This window comes from Hydra vulgaris, chromosome 04, assembly GCF_038396675.1.
Source record: "Hydra vulgaris chromosome 04, alternate assembly HydraT2T_AEP".
NCBI lineage: Eukaryota > Metazoa > Cnidaria > Hydrozoa > Anthoathecata > Hydridae > Hydra > Hydra vulgaris.
Window position 1 is genome coordinate 45,542,501 of NC_088923.1, and position 25,000 is coordinate 45,567,500.

General features: G+C 29.4%; 1 protein-coding gene across 2 annotated transcripts in view; it reads left to right on the forward strand.

Annotated features, from left to right (window-relative positions):
* LOC100205961 (phospholipid-transporting ATPase ABCA3) overlaps positions 1-25,000 on the forward strand; it is a 103,598-nt gene that overhangs the window by 70,410 nt on the left and 8,188 nt on the right. For both annotated transcript variants that reach the window (XM_065796438.1, XM_065796439.1), the window contains 8 exons: positions 1,626-1,795; positions 1,866-2,025; positions 2,117-2,358; positions 3,959-4,675; positions 5,072-5,253; positions 5,549-5,736; positions 12,324-12,494; positions 13,259-13,386. In XM_065796438.1, coding sequence (XP_065652510.1) covers positions 1,626-1,795; positions 1,866-2,025; positions 2,117-2,358; positions 3,959-4,675; positions 5,072-5,253; positions 5,549-5,736; positions 12,324-12,494; positions 13,259-13,386 — 1,958 coding nt within the window. The remainder of the gene's footprint in view (positions 1-1,625; positions 1,796-1,865; positions 2,026-2,116; positions 2,359-3,958; positions 4,676-5,071; positions 5,254-5,548; positions 5,737-12,323; positions 12,495-13,258; positions 13,387-25,000) is intronic.

Here is a 25,000-nt window from a genome sequence, read left to right on the forward strand (position 1 = left end):
AATGATTTTTGTATACTTTTATTGTACATAATTTTATTTATACATTGTTATTTTTTATATATTTTTTAATTGTTTTTGTAACAATTGAAATGTTTTTTAGTTTTTAGTATTTTATGTCATATATTATATGTCATATACATTATGTGTGCCATATATATTATTTTATATTATATTGTTAAATAATAAAAAAACATAATATTTTTTTTTACAATTGTTATATTTAATTTTATCATTAATTGTTAAAATTAATTTTTTTTTTCTGATATGTAATTATTATTAGTTATATTTTTTCATTTTTATCTTTTTGGTTTTTATGTTTCTTTTTGGTTTTTATAATTCTTTGTTAGTTGACTACGACTAAAAAGTTTAAGATTATTATAATATATTTTTTAATGTTTTGTATTTTTTTGTCACCGTCATTAAAAACAACAAGTTAAGTTAAGATTATAAAAATTTGTTGTAACTTTTTTTGAACACATTGCCTTTGAAACATAGTCTGTCTTCTCTCTGTTTAACGAAAGTTTCTTAATAAAGAGGAGCATTCTTGGAACACTTTGTTATTATAAGCTCTTATGTATTTTTTTAAGTAGAGTCTAACATTATATGAGTGTTAAGATAAGGTTTTAGATTTTTCACATAAACTAATGCCATATTTTAACATAACATAATGTCATTTTTAAAAACCTTTTGGTGGTTTATTGTGATAATATTAAATACGAGGTAATATTTAAGGTTAGAGCAAGTTTGTGTACCTAAGACTGGATTTTTTCAATGCCTTAATTCACAGACTTGTCTAAAAATTGTGAAACTGGTATAATCTATCTCTATTTTAATTACTTTATAATAATGTATATATAATTACTGAAACTATAAAAGTCCGTAATGTAGAAGGGTTTAAAAATTAGAGGCCCTAGGTACAATAAGCTTTTTTGTAACTAGGTCCACTAGCTAATGTACCTAGGGCCACTCTCTGAAAATAGGTTCAACTCCATTTTGAATAGACAACAAAGATAGATAAAGATTTTATTTAAAAATTTGCTTAAATTAAACAAATTTTCGAAATCCAACTATCTACCTTTGATCAAACAAATTCTTTATCAGAGAAACACACATGCGGCCCTAAATGCATATAAACTATATGGCCCTAGGTATAAGACTTGAAGCCTTATAAAAATATCATAATAATTAAATGAATATAATGTCAATATAATAAAATGTCATGATGTCATCTATTAACAAACCAAAACTGAAAGAAAACTTATTAAATACAATCACTTAGTACTTAAGTAACAAACAATATAAAATACAAGAGCCTATAGAAAAGCATTTAATCTATGATAGGATTGTAAAACAGTATAAAATACCACCAGCTAAACCATCAAAAACCATCATACTTTAAATCATCAAAAAGCATTTTCCAATTATAACCTGCCATAGCAGCGCTATCTTGGAATCAAAACAAGATTAAACAATAAAAAAACTTTATAGCTAATCAACTGACTGAGAACCATAACTTTATAGTTTTCAAATAAAGCAGGGTGGCCCTATGTATAAGATAGTTGTTATGGTTACTAGTTTATTTATTGTTAGTGCAAAAAATAAAATACCCTCTTGTTTTCTTTTAGTGTTTTTGATGCCTCAATCTATGAAAGTTTCATAAAAAGCAAAAATTCAATTCTAAAACAAGCTGACAAAAATGTGGTAGATTATTTATTAATGCTAGAAACACGTGGTTTAGGAGAATTTAACTTAAAGTATCTTATTGGTTTAGAGCTTAATTATACAATAAAAGAAGGTAAGTGCTTCTACTATTTTTTTAAACAATTATTTTAATTGCTTACATGTTAAAAATTATTTTATTTTAGCTACTATGTGGTTTAACAATGAAGCATATCATGCTGCCCCAGTCTCGTTGAACGCTTTTACAAACTCATTACTACGTATGTATAAACCTGAATGTTCTATCTCTTCTACAAATGATCCTTTACCGAAAACTGTAAAGCAAAGCATATCTGATCTTTCTATGTAAGTTCAATTACATTTTTTTGTATTTATATTGGTTTATTTAGTTCTATTAATGATCTTGTTGCTTTATAAATTACTTTTTATTTTATAGTAATCCTAATGGTTTTCAAATTGGATTTATGTTGGTGTTTGCTATGGCTTTCTTAGCTTCCAGCTTCATTGTTTTTTTAGTACAAGAGAAGGCTTCAGGTTCAAAACATGTTCAATTTGTTAGTGGTATTAATCCATTTAGTTACTGGTCATCTGCATACATATGGGATTTAATTAATTTTAGTCTGCCTGTTATTCTTATTGTTATAATATTTGAGATTTTTCAACAAGAGGCTTTTATAGGTAAGAGTTGTGTTTTGTTGCAATAATTGCATAAATTTTATTTAGTTCACACTAAAAGTTCACATTATATGAATAAAAAAATATATATATTGTTAAATTAGTAAAGGATATAAAAAATTTGTTTTAACCCCTGTACAATTGAGGCCATATTTAATCCCTTTGTTATGGCTCAAGGTTTATTGATAATAAAGAGGCAATTGCTAGGACTATTAGATAGTGCACTGAGTACTATCTGTGTTTTGAGTCAAGTTCTTTTACAAATTTAAAAATGAATAAAGTACCAAAAAACACAAAAAAAGCGTTGTCATCACCAAGTTCACTAAATCTATCATTCATTATTCGTAGTCTTTGAAGTAATTTTTCTTCTGTTGAGTCTTATCTCTTGCAAAGTTCACCAGACCTACCTGCTCTTTGTGAGACTAATTTGAGTACAGCTGTCTCATCTTGCGATCTTAGTGTTGATGGTTATCTTCCTTTAATTCATAAAGACTCCAATAGTCACATGCTTGGGTTGGGCTTTTACATTGGTAAGAATTCACCCATTTGTCGTAAAATTAGGTTTGAATCCACAATCTATTTTTTCATGTGCTTTGGTTTACCACCACTTCACTCTATCACCTTTCTCTTTGTTCTATATCGCTCTCCTTCATCTCAAGACTGCACTTTTTTTGATGTCATTTCTGATCATATTGACAAAGCCCTTTCTCTTTATCCTTCAGCCAATATGGTTGTTGTTGGTGACTTTAATGCTCGTCACACTGAATGGCTTAGTTCTAGTGTCGGTGACTCTGCAGGTGTTTAGGTCCACAACTGTTACCTTTCTCGATCTCTGGCACAAACAGTCAACTTTCCAACTCTCTTTCCAGAAAAATTCAAATCATTTATCTTTTCTATTTATCTTGTTTCTCGGAAACAAGACTTATGTCTTGTTTCTGATCTTAGTCATTGCCCAGTTTCCCCACACTCACCCTTAGATGCTTTTAATCATGGTTTGATCTCTCTAAAACTATATCTCATTCTTTTTCATCATCTGAATCCCCCTATCATCGTACCTCTTACAACCATCTTGAAGCTGATTGGGACTCTTTCCGTGATTTTCTTTGTGATGGCCCTTGGGTAGAAATCTTTCATCTTCCTGCTAACAAATATGCTTCTTACATAACTTCTTGGATTCAGGTTTGCATGGAATCTTTTACTCCCTTTTGACAATTCCAAGTCAAACCTCCCTCTTCTCCATGGTTTTTCTCTCATTGTACTGCTGCAATTTCCAATTGTAACCATTACTTGCATATCTATCAGCAAAAAAAATTTTTCTGATTCATATATTTTGTAATCTTTTAATTTGTTTGTTAATCGTTATCTTGCATTATAAACTTCATCTTTCCTCTTCCAGTAACTTCCAACTCTAATAGTGGTTGCTTCTTGGAAGTGAAGCTTTTTAAAAAAAATATTAGATGTATTAAATTTTTTGACATGATTAAAAAAAACTGATTTTTTTTTTTTGACTTGGTTTACCGATGTTTATCCTGTTTTAATAATTATTTTTTTTAACAACACTCGCAAAAAAATGTGTGATTAACTAATTAAAATGTATTTTTAGGTGATAGACTTGGCTATGCTGTATTGTTATTAGTCTTCTATGGAATGGCTGTCATTCCTTTTATGTATTTGTTTTCATTTTTATTTGTTGTTGCCTCTACTGGTTTTACCAGGATGACTATTTTAAATGTTATAACAGGATTGGCAACTTTACTTGTTATCTTCATATTAAATTTGACTTCTTCCGATTTGCAAGATGTAACAAATGTTTTAAAGTGGATATTTTTATTGCTACCTAACTACTGTCTTGGTCAAGGAATAATTGATATTTTTAATAACTTTCAGTATATAAATATTTTTGATAAATCTTTACAAATGTGTATTGATAATCTTAGCAAACAATCTTTACCATCAACTGTAATTAAAGAATTATGTATGAATATTACACAAGGAATATTTACAAATCAATCAATTACTTTTCAAACAAATTATTTGTCATGGTACAATCCTGGAATAGGTCGGTACTTAGTATTTATGACACTTCAAGCTATGGTTTTCTTTTCTCTGGTTTTATTTATTGAGTATAACATTTTAAAAAAATTTGTATTTATCATAAAAAGTCTGGTTTTCAATAGAAACCAAGTGAAACATTTAGTTAAGCCAGGTTTACAATTAGATGATGATGTTGTAAATGAACAAATGCGAATTAACCAAGGTGATACTTCAAATTGTGTATTAAAACTCAATGGACTTACTAAAGTATATGGCTCTAAGTTTGGTAAAATATTTTTTACTTAGTTAATATCTTCCCTGAATTGTCAGCCAAGAATCAGGAGGTCGTAGGTTCATTTTTTGTGTTTCTGAGAAAGTTCAATATAGATTTTACTTAATTAAAAACTTACTGTCCTACTGAAAATTTAACTATTTTCTATTATTTTTGTTATCAGATTTAGTGGAAACACACCCTATTTGGTGAACAAATATTTATTGATAATAAAGAGAAAAAAATATAACGTGGAATTACAGCCTCTGAGTTCTCTGCTGACAAATCATTGCTTTTTCAATATGTATCCAAATGATTTCTTTATTTATAAGTTGTTGTTTGTTTGTTGTTGTTTTTTTGATAGTTCTAGTTTTATAGTTGCTCAATTTCATCACTAATATTTTATGTCAGGTGAAGAATTTTTAGCTGTAGACAATATATCTCTTGGTATACAATATGGAGAATGCTTTGGGTTAATTGGGCAAAATGGGGCAGGTAAAACAACCACATTTAAAATGCTAACTGGAGATGAAACCATTACTAGTGGAATGGCATTTATTGATAAATTTAATGTAGCAACAGAAATGGCGCAGGTTAGATAATATATATATATATATATATATATATATATATATATATATATATATATATATATATATATATATATATATATATATATATATATATATATATATATATATTTATATATATATATATATATTTATATATATATATATATATATATATATATATATATATATATATATATATATATATATATGTATATATATATATATATATACATATAAAAATTTTTATTTATATTAAAAATTGGCTTATTAACATTTTTTCAAGTAAGTTAATTTTTCAGTTATGAAATTTTATAAGGTTCGTCAAAAAATGGGCTATTGTCCTCAATTTGATTCTTTAAATGATTTGATGACTGGTCGTGAGCATCTAGAAATGTATTGTCGACTACGTGGTGTCCCTGAGAAAAACATTCCATATTTAGTTAACTTTCTTGCAAAAAGTTTGTCTTTTGATCAGCATATTGATAAAGTCACCAAGGCGTATAGGTTAGTCATTTTCCTAAGTTATAATTCGAATTTCCATTATCATATTTTTATTATTATTTACAAATTTTAATAAAATTTATTATGTTTGCTGTTATTACAAATACAAAAAAATAACAGCACAATTTTTTTTTTTCGTTAAAGCAAAACTTAATTGGTTTTGATGTTTATATACATATGCATATATATGTATATAAATATATGTATATATGTATGTATATAAACATCAAAACCAATTGAAGTTTGATGTTTATATACATATGTATATATATATATATATATATATATATATATATATATATATATATATATATATATATTTTATATATATATATATATATATATATATATATATATATATATATATATATATATATATATATATATACAGTATTGGACAAAACTACTGCAACCAAATAATGCTAATTTAGTTTCTTTATATAAATGTGCTGCATTTTTTCAATTTAGAGAAATAACTATGTAACTGTTTAGAGACAAAGTTCTTCAAGTTTTATTCATCACAAAGTTCATTATTTGTACACGAAAATTAATAAATTAATCAAAAGTATTAAAAAAAGTTGATTTCCTTCTGGACAAAACAAGTGCAACTCAACAAAATGTTGATCAAGCTGTATTTCGCTATCAATATTTTGTGGCGAATCCTTTGTTGTCGATCACAGTCTTGCATCTTCAAGGCATAGATTTGATCAGGTGATCAATGAAACTTTGTGGAATCGCTGCCCAGGCCTTTTGGATTTGTTCAAACAGTTGATCCTTATTACGAACACCTTTACGATTAATTCTGCGGTTGATGATCTCCCACAGGTTCTCGATAGGGTTGAGATCCGGAGATTGAGGCGGCCAATCCATCACCGATAGGTGGTTGACTTGAAACCACTGCTTGACTACTTTTGCAGTGTGTTTCAGATCGTTGTCTTGCTGAAAAACCCATTTTATTGGCATATTCCATTGAGCATGAGGTAACATAACATCTTTTAGGATATTTTTATACATGACACAGTCCCTTATTCCATCGTTTCAATGTATTGGACCTAGACCGTTAGCAGAAAAACACCCAGACCAGACCCATCGCTCCCAATGATGTTGAACTTCGATTCATCACTGAACAGGACAGTTCGCCATTTCTACACATTCCAGTCAATATGAGATGTAGCAAACAGGAGTCTTTTCTTCTGGTTTTTAGTGAAATCAACGGTTTCTTTACAGAGCGTCGAGAAAACAATCCAGCTTCAATAGCACGTTGTCTGATTGTTCGGTCCGATACAGGCAGCTCTAATTGCTTTTGTATCTCGACTGATGACATCCAGGGATCCTTCTTGACGGATCTGACAATCATAATATCCTCTCTAGAAGTGGTGGAATGCGGTCTTCCACCTTTGTTATCTGCTGCCAACTTCCCTGTAGAACAATAATTGGAACATAGTCTTGATACGGTCCATTTTTTCACGCGATATTTATCACAAATACTTTTTTGTGACATTCCACTTATGTAATCGCCAATAATTTTCTTTCTTAGTTCCAATCCAAGACTGTCGGGAGCCATTTTTGCACTTGAAGTCATAAAAATAATAAAAATAAATAATCACGCTTCTCAAGGCTTACCGTGTTACATTTACCTTTTGATGATACAATAATGCTCTGTGGAACACAACGTCTTGGTTGGATGTGGACTGTATTGATGTAATGAAACACTTGTTGTATTTCACTTCTTCTATTGATGTTCTTCGGATAAAAGGCTTTAATAAAACTCACTTCGATAAACTGTCTTAATAATACTGACTGATTGGCTTCCATATACTGACTGAATTACATGTCTCTTATATAGTAAAATGAACCTGTGTGAACCTGTTCTGGAAGATTCTAGATGCTTCTTATCGATGCTTCTGGAAGCATCTGTATGCGTCTGGATGCTTCTGAATGTTTCTGGATACTTCTGGATGCTACTAGATGCTTCCAGATGCTTCTTCTGGAAACTTCTGGAAGCTTCTGCATGCTTCTGAAACTTCTGGAAATTTCTGGATACTTCCTTTAATTATTAAAAAACTTCCATGACGTTGACACGGACAAGACTTAAGAAAATGAAACAAACCAAAAAAGTTGCACTTGTTTTGTCCGCTGCAAAATGGCACTTGTCAACAAAATTCTGCCTGTGTGCTGTCACCTGTCAGCTAATGCTCATGTCATGGCATGCTATATATATATATATATATATATATATATATATATATATATATATATATATATATATATATATATATATATATATATATATATATATATATATTCATATATATATATAGATGCTGTAGCAAACTAAATCCCGAAACACATTTATGGTTATATATGCGTTATGACAGCCTACACTACTCTGTATTTTACTTATAGTAATTTAAAAGTCTTGCTTTAAAAGAGTTCAAAGACTGCACATTCACCACATAAATCAGTAATGCATTCCATTCATTCGCAATACGGTTACTAAAAAATGCTTGACATTTTCTTGTTCAATTCTTAGATTATGACCTCTTATTGCTGATGCTGGTCCATTTGCTTGTAATAATGGTGCAAATTGATACTGTACCAGTTTGGTTGTGCGATATTGGAGCTTTTCTAGTGTTTCAATGTAACCTTTCAAAGTAGGATTCCATACAAGGATAGCATTGTGTACTGAGTACAAATTATTTCCGTATTTAAATTAGTAAAAGTATGCTTGATGACTCTGAGCACATTCTGCACTTTTGCTGCTGCTGCATTAACTTGATGGTACCATTTGGTGTTTGATGAGATCAACCCGCCGAGGTTACGTTCTACTGTTGTTTTGTCTAGTTTGTACTCAACACCATTTTCTGTAATTGTATAGATGGTCCCAAGGTTCTTTTTGCAAATGTGCATAACATTGCGCTTCTCATTATTTAATTCCATTAACCATATACTTGTCCATTTAACTAAGTTATTGATATCTTTTTGCAAACTGATTGTATCAGATATGTTTTTTATCGGTTTTATTAGCTTGCTGTCGTCAGCGTAAAGTTTGCATACGCAAAGAGGCCCAAGAACAGATCCCTGAGGAACACCACGGAGTATATTCAACCTGACAATAAAACTTCTCCCATTACAATGCGTTGCCTACAATTGGTTAAAAAACCTCGATCCATCTCAACAAAACACTGGATATCCCATATGCTTCACACTTAAATAATAGCTTTTTGTGCGGTACCTTGTCAAAGACCTTGCTGAAATCAAGGTATATTATGTCAATTAAACTCTTGCACTCCATGTATGTTGTCAAAAAATCCATTGTTTCCAGTAAGTTGGTTACACAAGCCCTTTTCTTCACAAAACCATGCTGGTGTCACAATAGAGCATCATCTTGTTTCAAATGATTAGTGATTGCTACATGAATAAATCTTTCCAAGATTTTGCATGGAACTGATGTTAAAGACACTGGTCTGTAGTTTAATGCTACATATGCTGCCCTTCTTGAACAAAGGGGTTATGTTTGCTTCACTTCAACTATTTGGTATTGTTCCCAACTCAATTGTAAGGCTGAATATGATTGCTAGAGGTTTCAAGAGTGTTGATACACATTGCTTAAGTACATACGGGCTCACCATTTTGCTGCCCATTGCTTTTTTTTGTCCAATTGTTCTAGTTTATTTTTTACATTATCTGAATTTAACACACTCCTCAAGTCCCAGTCAATGTCTTCATTTATTACTTTATCAAATTTCGGAAGCGCTGTATCTGCCTCAGACATGAAAACAGATTGAAAACCTTCATTTAGACAATTGACAATTGTTTCCTTGTTGAAGATTATTGTACCTGTATTGTCTCTCAAGATTTATAATTTGTTTTTCAACTTAGTGTGTCTTTTTGCATATGAATAGAGTATCTGAGGATCTGTCTTTATCTTGTCAACAATTATTTTTTCGAACTCACTGATTTCTTCACAGCTTTTTTTACATTCTTTCTTGTCACTTTGTATTTATTTAATAAGTCGATATTTTTATAACTTGTTGCTCTTAGGCAACTTCACAGTGTTTTTTTAAGACGTATTAGTCGCCTAACTTCAGCATATGTGGATCTTTTATTGTACTTTTCATTTTGTTTTGTTTGGGCAAAATAAATTGCTAACACATGTTGTTATATTTTTCTAAGAAGATTTCATAACACTTATTTGCTGATTTTCCTGCAAACTACTTATCCCAGTCAATACACTCTAGTGATGCATTCATTCTTGTATAATCACCTTTCCTGTAGACGTATGATTTGTTGTAATAAATTTCTCTTATAATGGTGCTGTTTGTGATGACACTCCATTGGATGACATTGTGTCCCTTATCGCTTGATCCTAGTGGTGGTCCTATTTCCATGTCTATCACTCTTTCACTGTCCTCCGTTATTACAAGATCTAGTATGTTTTTTGTTTTCCATCCTCAATCTGAAACATTGGTGGAGATAATTTTCATTTAAATTGTCGTCAAAGTTTAAGCTCTGATGACAGTTGCCTTTAACAGTAATGCACAGATTGTCAGACCATTCAATGTTGGGATAGTTGAAATCTCCAGCTATAAACATACCAGTTAACTTTTTGTTATCCACTAGATTTTTGGCTTCTTCTATGATATGGTTTAATTCTGCATTTAATTCAGATGTGCTATTTGGTGGCCTGTAAAAACATCCCAGCAGTATGTGGTCCTCAGTTGATAGCTTGGAACTACACCACAATTGTTCAACAGTTTTTTTCCATGCATTCATGTAACTGTCACTTGTGGTTATAATAGATTCTTTTACATAGATTGCAGTCTCTCCACCAATACCTATTGATCTTGTTTTTTTTTGTTGCATGTATAACTGTCTAAGTTTATTATTGATGACTTATTAAACCATGTCTCGGTTATCATAATTATGTCTGGATTATCCACCTGTATTCAAGCTTCAAATTGGTGTCTTTTGTTGTTTAGGGAAGTGGCATTGGTATACTAGAATTTTAAACATGTTGGTGAATGGAATGACTAAAGCTCTGGTTGTTATGCATTTGTGATTTTTTGACTTGCTCCAGATTGTTGCAGATGAAGTGTTTGCATTTGTTGAAGTTGCTAATGTCAATTTGCAGTCTGTTAAAACTGTTACTGCCGTACCTACAGGTGATACTTTAATCATAGCTACTACTCCATTTTTAATAATGTACAAAGTTGACATGTCGATTCGTACAGTATTTAGGCAGTTTCGCTCATCCACTACTTGCTTTTGTACAATTCGTTGAACATGTGTCAAATCAGGATTAATGTATACTGTACATTGGTAATGAGCATTGTCTTTCAGTTTTTTTGGGCTTTCAATACTATTGCCTGGTATTCTGTGCTCTCTAATTCAATAATCATTGGACTTGGTTTATTCACTGAATTTAACCTGTGAATTTTTGTGATCTCGGTATTGTTAAGGTTTAAACAGTCAAACACTCTTTTTATTTCCTTCTTGTCGTCATTTTTTTGGTCTATTTCCATTGTTTTGGTTGATTCTGGAATCCCAAATACAATTACATTTCCTTCTTTGTTTTGTCCTGTGTCTCTTTACTAATTGCATTTAAAATGTTGGCTTTATCTACATTGATGGATCGAGCTGCATCTGATACAACCACTGAGAATAACTTTTTATTTGTTTCAGATGTTTGAACTAGGTTGGTTTCAAACTTGCCTAGTCTATATATATATATATTATATATATATATATATATATATATATATATATATATATATATATATATATATATATATATATATATATATATGTATATATATATATATATATATTTATATATTTATATATATATATATATATATATATATATATATATATATATATATATATATATATATATATATATATATATATATATATATATGATTCACCAAATATATATGATTCCCTTTCTCTTTTAGACAAGGTGCAAAAACACATTGTAAGCATAGTTGGACTGCTCTTGCAGCCAACCTCCAACCATTATCACATCATTGTAACATTGCTTCTCTTTATTTTTTCTACAAATACTATAATGGGCACTGCTCTAAAGAGCTAGAGTCTCTTGTGCCATCTTCTAAAATTCATTCTCATGTTACCATCATTCAACAAAGTCTCATTCTTTTTCTGTGACTGTTTCTAAATGCTCCAAAAACTCTTATTCATCTAGTTTTTTTCCTCGAACCTCAGTTCTTTGAAATTCGCTTCCTTTATCTTGCTTTGCTGATTCATATATTTTGCAATCTTTTAAGTCGTCTTTCAATCATTATCTTGCTCTACAAACTTCATCTTTTCTCTTCCAGTAACTTTCAACTCTTATAGTGGTTGCTTGCAGCCTTGTTGGAAGCGAAGATGTAAAAAAAAAAAAGAAAACAAATTTATTTTGTGCGTAATATATCATATAATAAAACTCATTGAATATCAGTGTTTTCTTTTTTTTCTTTTTTCTTTACAATAAGTTCATGTTGTAACACATACATTCTGTTATTTTTTTTTTAATTTTAATTTTTAATAAAATATATATATTCTTTTGTTATAACTTATTTATATAGTGGTGGTAATAAGAGAAAGCTATGCACAGCAATTGCCCTTGCAGGTGATCCACCACTTATATTCTTGGATGAGCCATCGTCTGGAATGGATCCTACAGCAAGACGAATGTTGTGGAATTCTTTATTTCGAGTTTTAAAGTCCGGGAAGTCAATTGTTATAACATCACATCTGTATGTTTTTTTACTTTGTTTTTTGTTGTTTTTTTTTGATAAATAAAAAATAAGGAATGATTACCAAATGTGTAATAAGGAATGAGTGTTAAATGATTAATAAGGTATTTTTTATCTTATTTAACATTACTTAAAAATTAGTACTTAGCATAGTGTTTTAGCTTTTCTGAATCTCTATTTTCATTTACACTTTATAATTAAAGTTAAGGAACAGTTAGGGCTTAGCATTAAGTTTAGTATCTTGATTATGTTTTTTGTTTTGAAATTTTTTGGATTTGGATTTGCATTTTTCAAACAAAATTTGTTTAACATTAAAGAGAGAAAGAATTTAATCCTGTGATTTAATGTGAATTGGTTATAGAAATTCAAATAGTCTGAAATCTTATCTTCTGCAGTCTCAGGTTGAAACTTAAGTACTTAAAATGAAATTGAAACTTAAATTTAATATTTTGTATATAAATATTTGCTTTCATGTATAAACAAAAAATTATATTATTTCTAAGAAATAATAAATTAAAATTTTCCATGTTAATTTATGTTAATTTATGTTAATTTATCTAGAACCATTAACTGCTTAATCACTTAACAACCAAAAAAATTTTAGGTTTTTAAAAACAATTTCTAATGGGATTACTTCATATTTTTGTTAACCACTATTTTTTATACCACTTTATATACTACTTTATGCTTTTGAAAAAATTAGACATGTGTTTTTTTTTTGTTTGTTTTTGTTTTTTTTTATTTGGCATGTTTTTTATTATTAGTATGGAGGAATGTGAAGCATTGTGCTCAAGATTAGCTATTATGGTTAATGGACAGTTTAAATGTATTGGTAGTCCACAACATTTGAAAAATAAATTTGGTGAAGGTTATACGCTTATTGCTCGAGTTGGTAAGAGTACTTTTCAATTTTTTAATTTGTTTTACTATTGTTTTTCGTCATTATTTTTTTGGCTGAATGATCTAAATTATAAAGAATTAGAAATTTGGAGAAAAAGTAAATATTCATAAGTCTGTATAGTTCAAAATTAGGATATTTAGGATAAATTAAGATATTGAACGTTATTTTTAAAAAAATAGCATTAAAAATGAATACAAAAAAACATGTTTAAGTTAGTTTCACATGTGGATGGGTACTAATACTAATATGGGTCATTTATGACATTTAAAAGTGAGAAATCAATTTTTACACTTTGTTATGAGTCAATTGTTTCACTTTTAAGTAATTATGCTTAAACTTAGTAATAATACAAATCAAAACTGAAATGTTCTAAAATAATATATATTGAAAATATATATTGAATATATAAATGATTAAATAAAAGATATCGACAATGTAAAAATAGATAGATAGTAAATCAGGATTACAGAGATTACATCACGATTTTTTATAAAACCAATATTTCGATTTTCAAATCAAAAGAAACTTGAAATTGATTTGTTGTTGTTTTGTTTTTAACAATTTTTTAAATATGTTATTTCCATAGTTCAGTGAAGTATAATGCGAAGAGATTTTCTCTAATAAAAATTTAATAAATTTTAATAAAAAATAATATATTTAAAAAAAAACTTACTTAAATTATTAATTAATTAAAATAAACTTAAATAAAAATTTTAATTTAAGATTAAAAAATGAAAAAAGTGCGAAAAAACAGTTTTTTAATAGGATATGATTAGATTTTGTTGTTGTAATTTATTTGTTTGGCTCATTCAGCCAGTCATAATAAAATCCACAATCAAAGAAATTTTCATACCGATTTATTTTACAGAAAAAAATCTATCAGTCAATGGCACGATGTTCAGTGATAAAAAAAAAGATGGAATTGAAATCATGTTTAAAAATTTTTTTTTTTTTTTTTTGTAATAAATTTTAATTTTGCTCAGATGAAAATAGCATGGAAGCAACATTGTCATTCTAAACATAAAAATAATGTGATTTTAGTATAACTTTAATTTTTTTTGAATAACTTAAAACAAAACTTCAATGGAAATCCAAATTTTTGCTGTCTTGTATTACTTTCTGACATAAATTACAGATATTTGTAAACCTTGTAATACTTATTATAATGCTAACACAAAATCTGCAGCTGACTTTGTTTGATCAATCTGGATCTCTGAAAAACATCTCCTTTCCCATGCATTGCTGCAAAAAAATGCCAGAAAATAAAGTTGCTTTTGTTTTTAAACTGAGAAGTGGCATTGTTGCTGTGTACTTCTTTGACTCAATTAGGAATACAGTGAAGGGTTTTGTTGATGTTTGGTATAACTAAAGGCTTTTTATGATCAGTTGAATCAGCAACTACAGTAAATGTTTTTTGTGCAAATGATAGAAATTTGGTTTTGATCGAAATGAGCTGAGCTGCTTTGCTGTTTTTATCAACTTTCTTTTACTAAAACAACCAAAAGAAAATATTATCAATAAAAATGATTTATTTTAACAGAAACACCTTGCATTTTCAGCCCAGTCAACTTGGATTAAGGACAGTTTCTGAATTAATATTCATTGTAACTTACTTCAATTTCTTAAAATTGTTGATTGGTTGTTTTTTTACAAATGCGTTTTTAACAAATTTGACACGCATCGCTGATATGTGCTGGATAAGTTTTGTTACAGTAGACTTCTTTAAAATCTTTTCAATATTTGTATATGTTTTAGTTTCAATACTTTGAAGTCAAATATATTCACAAATTGTAAGTGTTTATTAAACTGTTTCATACATTTGCATGCAACTCATTTGTCATAGGCGCAATTGTATGTGTACAGTTTACAAACAAAGTTGTATATCATTTCAGATTCAACTTTTGATCAAAGACACTTGAATTGATTTGGTTAATCTAACCTGTTAAAAAGCCAAATCACATATTTTTATATGTATACATTTTTATAAACTTCAAACACAAACATTATGCGGAAATTTTGTAACAGATTTCATGTTGTGTGAACTTAGTTCCCAAAATTTTCTTTGTTCCAGTTTTGATGTGTTGATGCTTTTCCTTGAATAACTCCAAAGCTTCTGTATAATATAAAAGAAGTATCAAAACAATGTGTTTTTTTGTTTGTTTGTTTTTTTGTGGTTATTAAGGTGCTCCCAGAAGTCCTTACAGTCTTATCACAAAGCACCGCTAAAGAGCATTTAACTAGGAAGCTTATGCTTCTTTTCTTGCCAATGTTGCTTATTGGGCTATAGTTGGCATCAAACCTCAGACCTCTTGGTTCGGAACCAGAACTCTAACCACTATGCCACAGCTGTTTTGCACAAGTTGTTTTTTGTCAAATAGTTGAATCTAAGTGACATTATTTTTGCTCGGTAAAATAAAAAAAGTTTGCAACTGCTAAAACATCTTTTTCAGAAAGACAATATAACTTTGAACATTCTGGAGGTAAACCCAGATTTTCTATACAAGCTATTTGAAAGAATAGAAAGAATTTCAGTTTTGTTTTTTCTTTGAATTTAGTAGTGCTTTTAAAACTTTTTTCAATGCTTTTCTCATTGTTGAATGTTTTTAAAAGAGATTGATTTATAGTTTTTCTGTAAAGAACGCGACTTTTTAAAATTCTTAGTTTTGCTTCAGCAGAATAATATTGCTTATTTATTAGGATAGGCTTTCAATTTTTTTCCGACTTCAAGAAACATAATTAGCTTGCTATGCTGCATAAATTTTGTTTCTTACTCTAATTTGGATTCCATTTTTTTTAAATATACAACTATGTAAAGAAATGCAAAACAATAATCAAATAATTTACAAATATTTTCTGGTACCACCTCACAATATTAAATTGTAAAATTTATTTATCCATAAACCACAACAATATCTAAATTTGTTGATAATATTTTAGCTTCCTTTAATCATTATCATGCTATTTTTTAAAGCACTAATTATCCTGTTGCATCACACATGATGTTCACAAGGGTTCATTGATGCAGCAGCTTTTAAACTATAATTATAAGTTGATTTTTTTTGAAGAGAAATAATATGGAAATACTTTGTTAAAAATGTTGCAACAACTTGCCCTCAATTTTTACTCACTTTTTCAAATAATAAAACAAGAAAACAACTTCTAACATTCATCAAAATTATCTACTTGATTGAAACATTTTCTATTGAAAATTTATTTTAATAATAATTTCAAAGTGTTTCAACTACAATTAAAGAAAGTTTTTAGAAAAAATAAATTTTTTAACACGAAATTTATGTCTTCCACTGTTATATTATACTTGATAATAAGGGTATCTATACTCCCTTAAGGGTATCTATACTCCCCGGAAATATTGTATTAAAATCAATTTAAAAATAAATAGATACAGTATGCAAAAAAAATAATCGTAAGCTTAAAAAAAATCATAACTTTAAAGATTACATCAAAAAAATGAGTTGTCCGTTAAAATATTTAAAAGTTTTTTTTAGATATCTTATCAAGTATTGTTTTAAGAAATTTTTGTATTGGTGAATTAATTGTCTTTCAAACCTATTGAATTTTACACTATTGATCTAATCATGCATAAAATTAATTGCAAAAAAAATTATCGTACAGTTCAAAAAAAATGTCAAATTGATCAAATTTCATGGAAATTTGTATCAAGTGAGGCCTCCTTTAACCTTGATAGCCTTATCTAGATGATTTAGCATTAAGTTGATCAAATTTTAGGTCTCTTCTGTTGTTATATTATCCCATGCCCTCATTATAGCTTCTTTCAAGTTGTCTTTGCGTCTAAATGCTCAGTTGCCAATATTTCTATCCAAAATGTACCACTATTTTCTATTATGTTTTAGATTGTTATCCTGCTGGAGTATGAAATCGTTTCCCATTATCAATTTTTAAGTATATGGTTGCAAGTTAGCTTTGAGAATTCCACAATACATTGAAGCATTTTATCATCAATAAATGTAAATTTCCCCACTTCTTTTCAACTCATACCACTCCAAACCATCACATTTCCTCCTCCATGCATTACACTACCTCGCAAATAACTCAATTTATAAGTTTCTCCTTTTTTTCGCGACAATTTTTGGACTCTATCCGATAAGATTAGATTGTATTTTGACTCATCTGACCACACAACCTTTTCCAATATGATATCAGCATTTTTAAGTACTTTAATGCAAATTCCAATCGACTTTCCTTTTGTTTAGAAGTTAAAAGGTTTATTTCGAACCACTCTACCTCCATACCTTTGTTCACTTATACAGTTTCTGATTGTTTGAAGAGTCACTGTGATTTTATGATCTTCTTTTTTTTTAAAAGCTAATTTAGCTGCCAAAACAAATCTATTTTTCTTCACATTAATGATGACAATAATGATATTTTGATCATTTGCACTAGTGGTCTTGCGTTTTTGTTTTCTACCAGCCACACTAGCAACAGTTCCAATAAGATTATGCTTCTTAACAATTGAGAAAATGAAGTTATGCTTTGACACAAATAACATCAGTGTTTTGGAATGGCCATCTCTAAGTCCAGACTTGAATCCAATAGAAAATTGGTGGGTTTTTTTTGACAGAAAAATTGGCAAATGAGCATTTAGACGCTAAGACAACTTGAAAGAAGCTATAATGAGGGCATGGGATAAAATAACAACAGAAGAGACCCAAAATTTGATCAGTTCAATGCCAAATCATCTAGATGAGGCAATCAAGGCTAAAGGAAGCCCCACTCAATAAAAATTTCCATGGAACTTGATCAATTTGACATTATTATTGAACTGTATGATTATTTTTTTTGCATACTGTACATCAATAGAAGAAGTTTTTATTGTTTTTAAGCTGAAAATTAAAAAAGGCATTATTTTTAAGTTTTATAAAAATAGTTTTTTTAAACATGCTTTTTTTGTAAAGTGATTACTGTTTTTGAAGTTTTTATATAATTTCCCTTCTTTTGAGTACCAGGTTGACATACTTTAGAAGAACTTTTATTTTCAAAATTTTAGGGACCAGTCAAATTTTTAAGCTACCCCTAAAATAATTTTTTGTTCAAAAAAATTTTAAACCCAGTGTTTTAGTATTATATAGAACAAAGTAAAGGGGTAGGAACAGGTTTTTTTCAAAAATGTTGTTTTAAGAGCCACCCTAACCAAGAATGCAAGCAACCACAATTAAGTTGGGAGAGAGTTGGGAACTAGAAAACAAAGAATATATAGAAAAATAGTAAGAAAACAGTTAACAGAAGACTTGAAAAGTTGTTTGAATCAAGAAAACAAGAAGATAGGAGAGAGTTCCGAAGGGTTGAAGTGCAGAGCAAAAAACTAGACAAATAAAAGCTTTTATAAGCATGCAGGGACAATTACAGTAAGAGGATATGACTTTATTGAATGACAAATCAAGCAAGAATGGGTTTTGCTTGATGGAACTAGAGATAGTAACTTCTTTAAACAGCAACCTTAATAGTATTTGTAAAAAAGAGAAAGAGATGCAACTTTAAGAAGATGGGAAAGAGGTTCAAGCTTGGCAGGTCCAACTATGTTTACAATGTGTTTTTAGACCTTGTTGAAAAGAGAAAGAGTATCGTTCATTAAACCAGCCCAAATATGACAGTATTCCATACAGGGACAAATAAGAGATTTGTAAAGGTGAGAATGGAATCAAGATTAAGATAATGGCAACCAAGATAAAGAGAAGCTTAGCAGATGTTAACTTTGTAATTGATTGTATATATAGTTTCTGTGAGAGGTCAGAAATGAAATATAATCCAAGAAGACGTAAAAAAGGGCTCAGTGAGAGGGTGGCTATTCATTAATATAGGAATGTTGACAGTATTTCTTTCCGCTTTTATAATGTCATCCTTTGAGGATGACTTTAGTAAAGTGGTTAGAAAGAAATGATTTGTTAATTTCAAAAACTTTCTCATATACATATGAAGCAAACTTATGTAGACCTTGTTATGAGATTGCATAGTAAAAATGCGTAATGCTAATAAATGTAACTTTAACTTAGCTCAGATATTTACATCGTTAAAAGTTAAATCATTAGCGCATTTTAAAGCACTATGTTGCAGTTAAGTTTAATTTTAAACTGCATTGAAAACCATTTAAACTAATATAAAAAAACTTATAAAATCTAGGTTTGGAGTTTGAAAAAGATTCCATTTTCTTATTTTGTTATTTTTATTATTTCTTGAAACAATCTTATTTTTAACATAATTATTTATTTCTTAATCAACAACTTATTTTTATTATTATTTTTTTTTTCAACTTTTTAATTCTTCTGTTGTATCCTTGTCTTTTGACACACAAGAAAATTTGTGTTAAAAGACTAAAAGAGTACAGAAATCACTTTAACTGGACTTTAGAATAATAGAGTTATATCAAATAGACAAGTGAGTCATTTTTTGTTATAATATGGTAATTGAGAAAGATGGAAATATGGTAGTTGAGAAATATGGAAAAAATGGTGAACAATTTGATCTAGATCATAGCTTCATGTGCATTTACTACTCCTAAAGTGGTAAACCTGTACCTGACAAACCTGAGTGATAAACCTGTACCTTCCTGTACAGAGTTGATGGAATCATGGACCAAAATAAGTACCTATATCTTAGTTCACCAATTAAAACCAAGTAAAAAAAACTATATTTTTGAATGAAAACTATATATTTCAGCAAAACAATGACCCAAAGCATACACCAAGAAAAAATGAAATTTATATACAAAATGCGGGAATACCTACTTGTGGTTAGCACAATCACCTGATCTTAACCTAATTGAGAATCTGTGATCTATATTTGGTACTAAACTCATAGACAGAAAACCTAGTAATGAAGATGAATTGTGTGTAACACTTCTAAATTGCTTTTTAACAAAACTCGTTGAAATTAGGCCCCCCAGATTCCAAGCAGTTGTTGATGCAAAATGTTATGTGACCAAGTAATAAAAATGGTTAATTCTAAGAGATTAAACTTCTATTTATTGTAGAGAGATTGCGTTAAGTGTATTAAACAACAAAGGTATAAAAAATAAGAAACCATAATCAATTTTACCATTCTTTTTAAAAAATTAGATTTTCCTATTTTAGTTGATTTTTATCAATTTTGTAGTTTTGTCATAAATTTAACAGTTTTTATTATTGTTATACTTTTTATTTTTATTTTAGATATACATATACATATATTGTAGAGATATATGTAGGTTTGGATGCATATAGTGTAATAGAAGTTATTAGTTGACACTTATCTACTAGTGTTCTTTTTTCTACTTATCTACTATAGTGTTTAGATTTAAATTAAAAAAATTTAAATAAAAAATAAAAAAAAGAAAGAATAATGAAAGAAAAGATTGCTGCCCCATACCAAACCCTCAGTCAATGTAGCAACACTCGATTGCAGGCTATAAGATAGTTGATGTATGTATTGAAGCCCATGACAGCAGGTTTTTTTAGTGTGACATCAGAGATGTTATCTAAATTTAAATATTCCGTTCACTTTATAAGTAAGAGGTTCCAAGTTCGATCCCCACCGCGTCCCTGGTAGAACCATGCTCAACTTGTTTTTCTGCACAGCCGCCCTGTTCATTAAGGTTGGTTTCTTGGAGTTATAGAGTTGAGAGAAGGTTGTAACCACATTTAAGTAGCCTTTCTCATCTGTAATAGTCATTTTGACCTGAGGGAGGTGAATTAACAATAAAAATTAAATAAAAACACACATTCATAGTTATTATTTACAATAATGGAATACTAAGATAAAAAGAATCCATATATCTAAAAATAACATTAAAAATCTAACATGGTTGATGTTTTAGTTGAAGTAAGAGTTTGAAACCTACAAAACGCAACAAGAGCAACTAAATAAATAGCTTATCAAAAAATTAAGAAGTGATAAAAAGAAATCACATATCCATGAGTTAGAAAAAATTAAACAACCTCCAGTTTCATGGCCAAACATTTGTAGCGGTGCTAGTAAATCTCCTGACAAAATGAGCATTATAAATTTAATTTCTAATGAAACAAAAGAAAGGGATATAAGAGAAAATAGTGTTTTTATCTTTGGTGTTATTGCTTCTACAAACACAGATCAAATAAGTGAAGAAGAAGAAAACAAAAACTCTATCAACAGGGTATTAAGTAAGCTGTAAATTAATGTTAATATTCAAAATATAAGAAAATTGAAGTTTATGGATAGCAGAAATGCTCCCTTTTTTTATAGATTTGTAAAAATACAAATCTAAAATCTTAAGAGATGAATGCAGATTAAAAAATTTGGATAATGACCTTTACTATGGTATTAGAAGTAACAAGAGTAATAAAAATAAAAAAAATTTTGGGGCAAAATTATTGGGCAATTATTGGGGGGAAATGTATTACAAGCCTGTTTCAACAATCAAAAACAAACATCAATGTATTTAGGTACAAATATGTTAGAAATAAAAATGAAATTAAAATATCCACCTTAATTGTTAAATATGTTTATAGAAGGCTATGTTACATTGAAAAGGTAATGGACAAAAATGAGTTTATTTTCTTACATTGTAATTTGTCAATTGAAGAGGACTACACTGTTGGAAGACCTCATGGCAGTACTGCAAGGGTTATTAAAAAAAAAAATTGATAAAAAAATGTTAAAATGGATTTTATTAACAAATGGCTAAGTACATGTAGATATGATAATGTTGTATTAATTGGAGTTTACATGCCATGCCATAATGGAAATGCTGAAATGTTTCAAAAACAAAACAATTTGCAATTCTTATATTAATTATTGTTGAATTAAGCAACAATCGAGTAAATTAATTATTGTCGGTGATTTTAACATGAAACAATAAGCATGACAATTTACAGCAAAAACTGTTAAAGAAGCAAGAGTAATTTTTCCATTTACCATTAAATCTTAAATAAACTAATTATACATATAGAAATTCAATGTTACTGTCATCATGGATTGACCATGCCTTAATAAATATCCAAGCACAAGAGTTAATCATTTAATGTACAATCCTCTGAAGCCAATTAAATGATAGTGATAGACAATGCCATACAAATAACTATTAAAAATCAAAAACAAACAATTATTATATTAAAAAGTTAATGGACAATGATATCCTAAAAAGAAAAATTAATGGGAATAATAAGAGTTAGATTAGTTTTTTCTAATGTTTGTTCGTTTTCACAACTTTTTGCTTTTAAAAATGATTTTTGCTTTATTTTATATTTTTTCTCAATATAATATATATAATTATATAATATATAATTACTTATAATATAGAAAAATAAGAAAACAAATAGCTATTTATTTGTAAAGTATATTATTTAAATAATATTGTCAGGTCAGGTGATCCTGCTACCGGTAACATCTAACCCAGTACAATCTGCTTCATGTCCTGCTGCTTTGTAGGATACGCCTTTTTAGGCAAAGGCTAGGAGATGCCAACTCCGACTTAAAACTCCCTCTGTCTAAGGCTTTTGGTTAAGTGAAGGCTAGAGATGGTGTCTTGATAAAAATAATCATATTGGGCAGGTGTTAAATGCATCTGGCTACTGTCTTGTAGAAGGCCTCCTAGGCAAAGACTTAAAGGGTAAATAGATTCCATCTGTTGACCAATCTTGCACGCCTTCTTTATCTATTAGACTGGCGCAGATGTATTTTTAATACATTGTTTCCAGTTTAGGATGTTGAATACTGGATCTTCTTAACTCAATGCATGGGTTTTGCTTGTGTCTCTGCTTTTATGACTAAGCAACTCATTCTATTATCTCCTAATGAGGGTACAGCTCTAAAACTCAGTTTTTAGGTTCTGAGGCCAGCTGGTAGGCAGGTTTTCCGAACTCTGTTATAGCTCTTAGAAGGGCTGATTCCATCAACAACTGAAAAATATCAAAGTATTAACAGTGCAATATTGCGCATGGATGGTGTCCCTGTTTGTACTTTTGATGTTCATTGCCAAGGCCACATTTGGAGCCCTTTGTTACGGCTTACAGTATCTATACTTTCAAAACTATTTAACAAGTGCTTATCAAAGTCTTGTTTTCCAGCTTGCTGGAAAGCGGTATCTGTTATTTCTATTTTCAAAAATTCTGGAGAGCAATCTGATTCTTCTAACTACCATCCCATTAGTCTTCTTCCTATCATAAGCAAGGTTTTTGGATAACAAACACTTTTCTCTCATCTTAAATCTAATAACTTACTTTCTGGTCATCATTATGGATTTCGGTCTTCTTGTTTTACAGCTGATTTGCTGACAGTAATAACCGATAGGTTTTATTGTGCATTAGATAAAGGTGGAGAGGTTAAGGCCATTGCTCTTGACATTTCTAAAGCTTTTGATGAAGTTTAGTATCCTGGACTTCTCCATAAACTTTTTTCTTATGGTGTATCTGGTAACATTTTTAATATTATTGAGTCCTTTCATTCCAATCGTAGTATAAAAGTTGTCCTCGGTGGACAGCACTCTTCTTCTTATTCTGTAACTTCAAGGGTTCCTCAAGGTTTTATTCTTGGCCCTATATTCTTTTTAATTTAAATTAACGATCTACCAGATATTCTCAAATCTAAGGTGGCATTGTTTGCTGATGATACTACCATTTATTCTTATCATGATAAGAAGCCAACACACTTTGATTGCTTGGAGGGGGTATCTGAGCTTGAAAAGGATCTCACTTCTGCTACAGCATGGGGCTCCTAGTGGCTAGTGAACTTTAATTCAGATGAAACTTAATTTTTTCAGCCATTTGTTATCGCAATAATTTAGATCTTCCTATATTTATGAACGGTGTACTCAATGAGTCATCTACTCTTCATCTTCTCAGATTGCAAAATTAGCATCTGCTAAGGTTGCATCTTTTTATCATGCTTGACACTTTCTTACTCATGATTCTATTCCCTGTCTCTATAAATCTCAAACCTGTTCTTGTATGGAATACTGTTCCCATATCTGGGGCGGATCTTCTAATGGTGCCCTTTCTCTTTTAGACAAGGTGCAAAAAACGCATTGTAATCATTGTTGGACCTGCTCTTGCAGCCAACCTCCAACCATTATCACATCATCGTAATGTTGCTTAGCTTTCTCTTTTCTACAATTACTATAATGGGCACTGCTCTAAAGACCTAGCGTCTCTTGTGTCATTTACTAAAATTCATTCTTGTGTTACTCATCATTCAACTAAGTCTCATCCTTTTTCTGTGACTGTTCTTATAACTCTTATTAAACTAGTTTTTTTCCTCCAACGTCAGTTCTTTAGAATTTGCTTCCTTCATCTTGCTCTTCTGGTTCATATAATTTGCAGTATTTAAGTCGTCTGTCAATCGTTATCTTGCTCTACAAACTTCGTCTTTTTTTTTTCAGTAACTTCCAACTCTAAATAGTGGTTGTTTGCAGCCTTGTTGGAAGCGAAGATATTTAAAAAAAAAGAAATAAAAAAAAGAAGTTCATAAAACATTGGCAATGAATAAAACTAATGCAATTAATTTTCATAAAAGTTTGCTTCTTCTTGAAAACGAATAAAAGAAAATTTAACTAGGTAAAATTAATGCAACAAGCTAGCTAATGTTTTACTATTGATGTAAAAACCAGCACAACAAACAT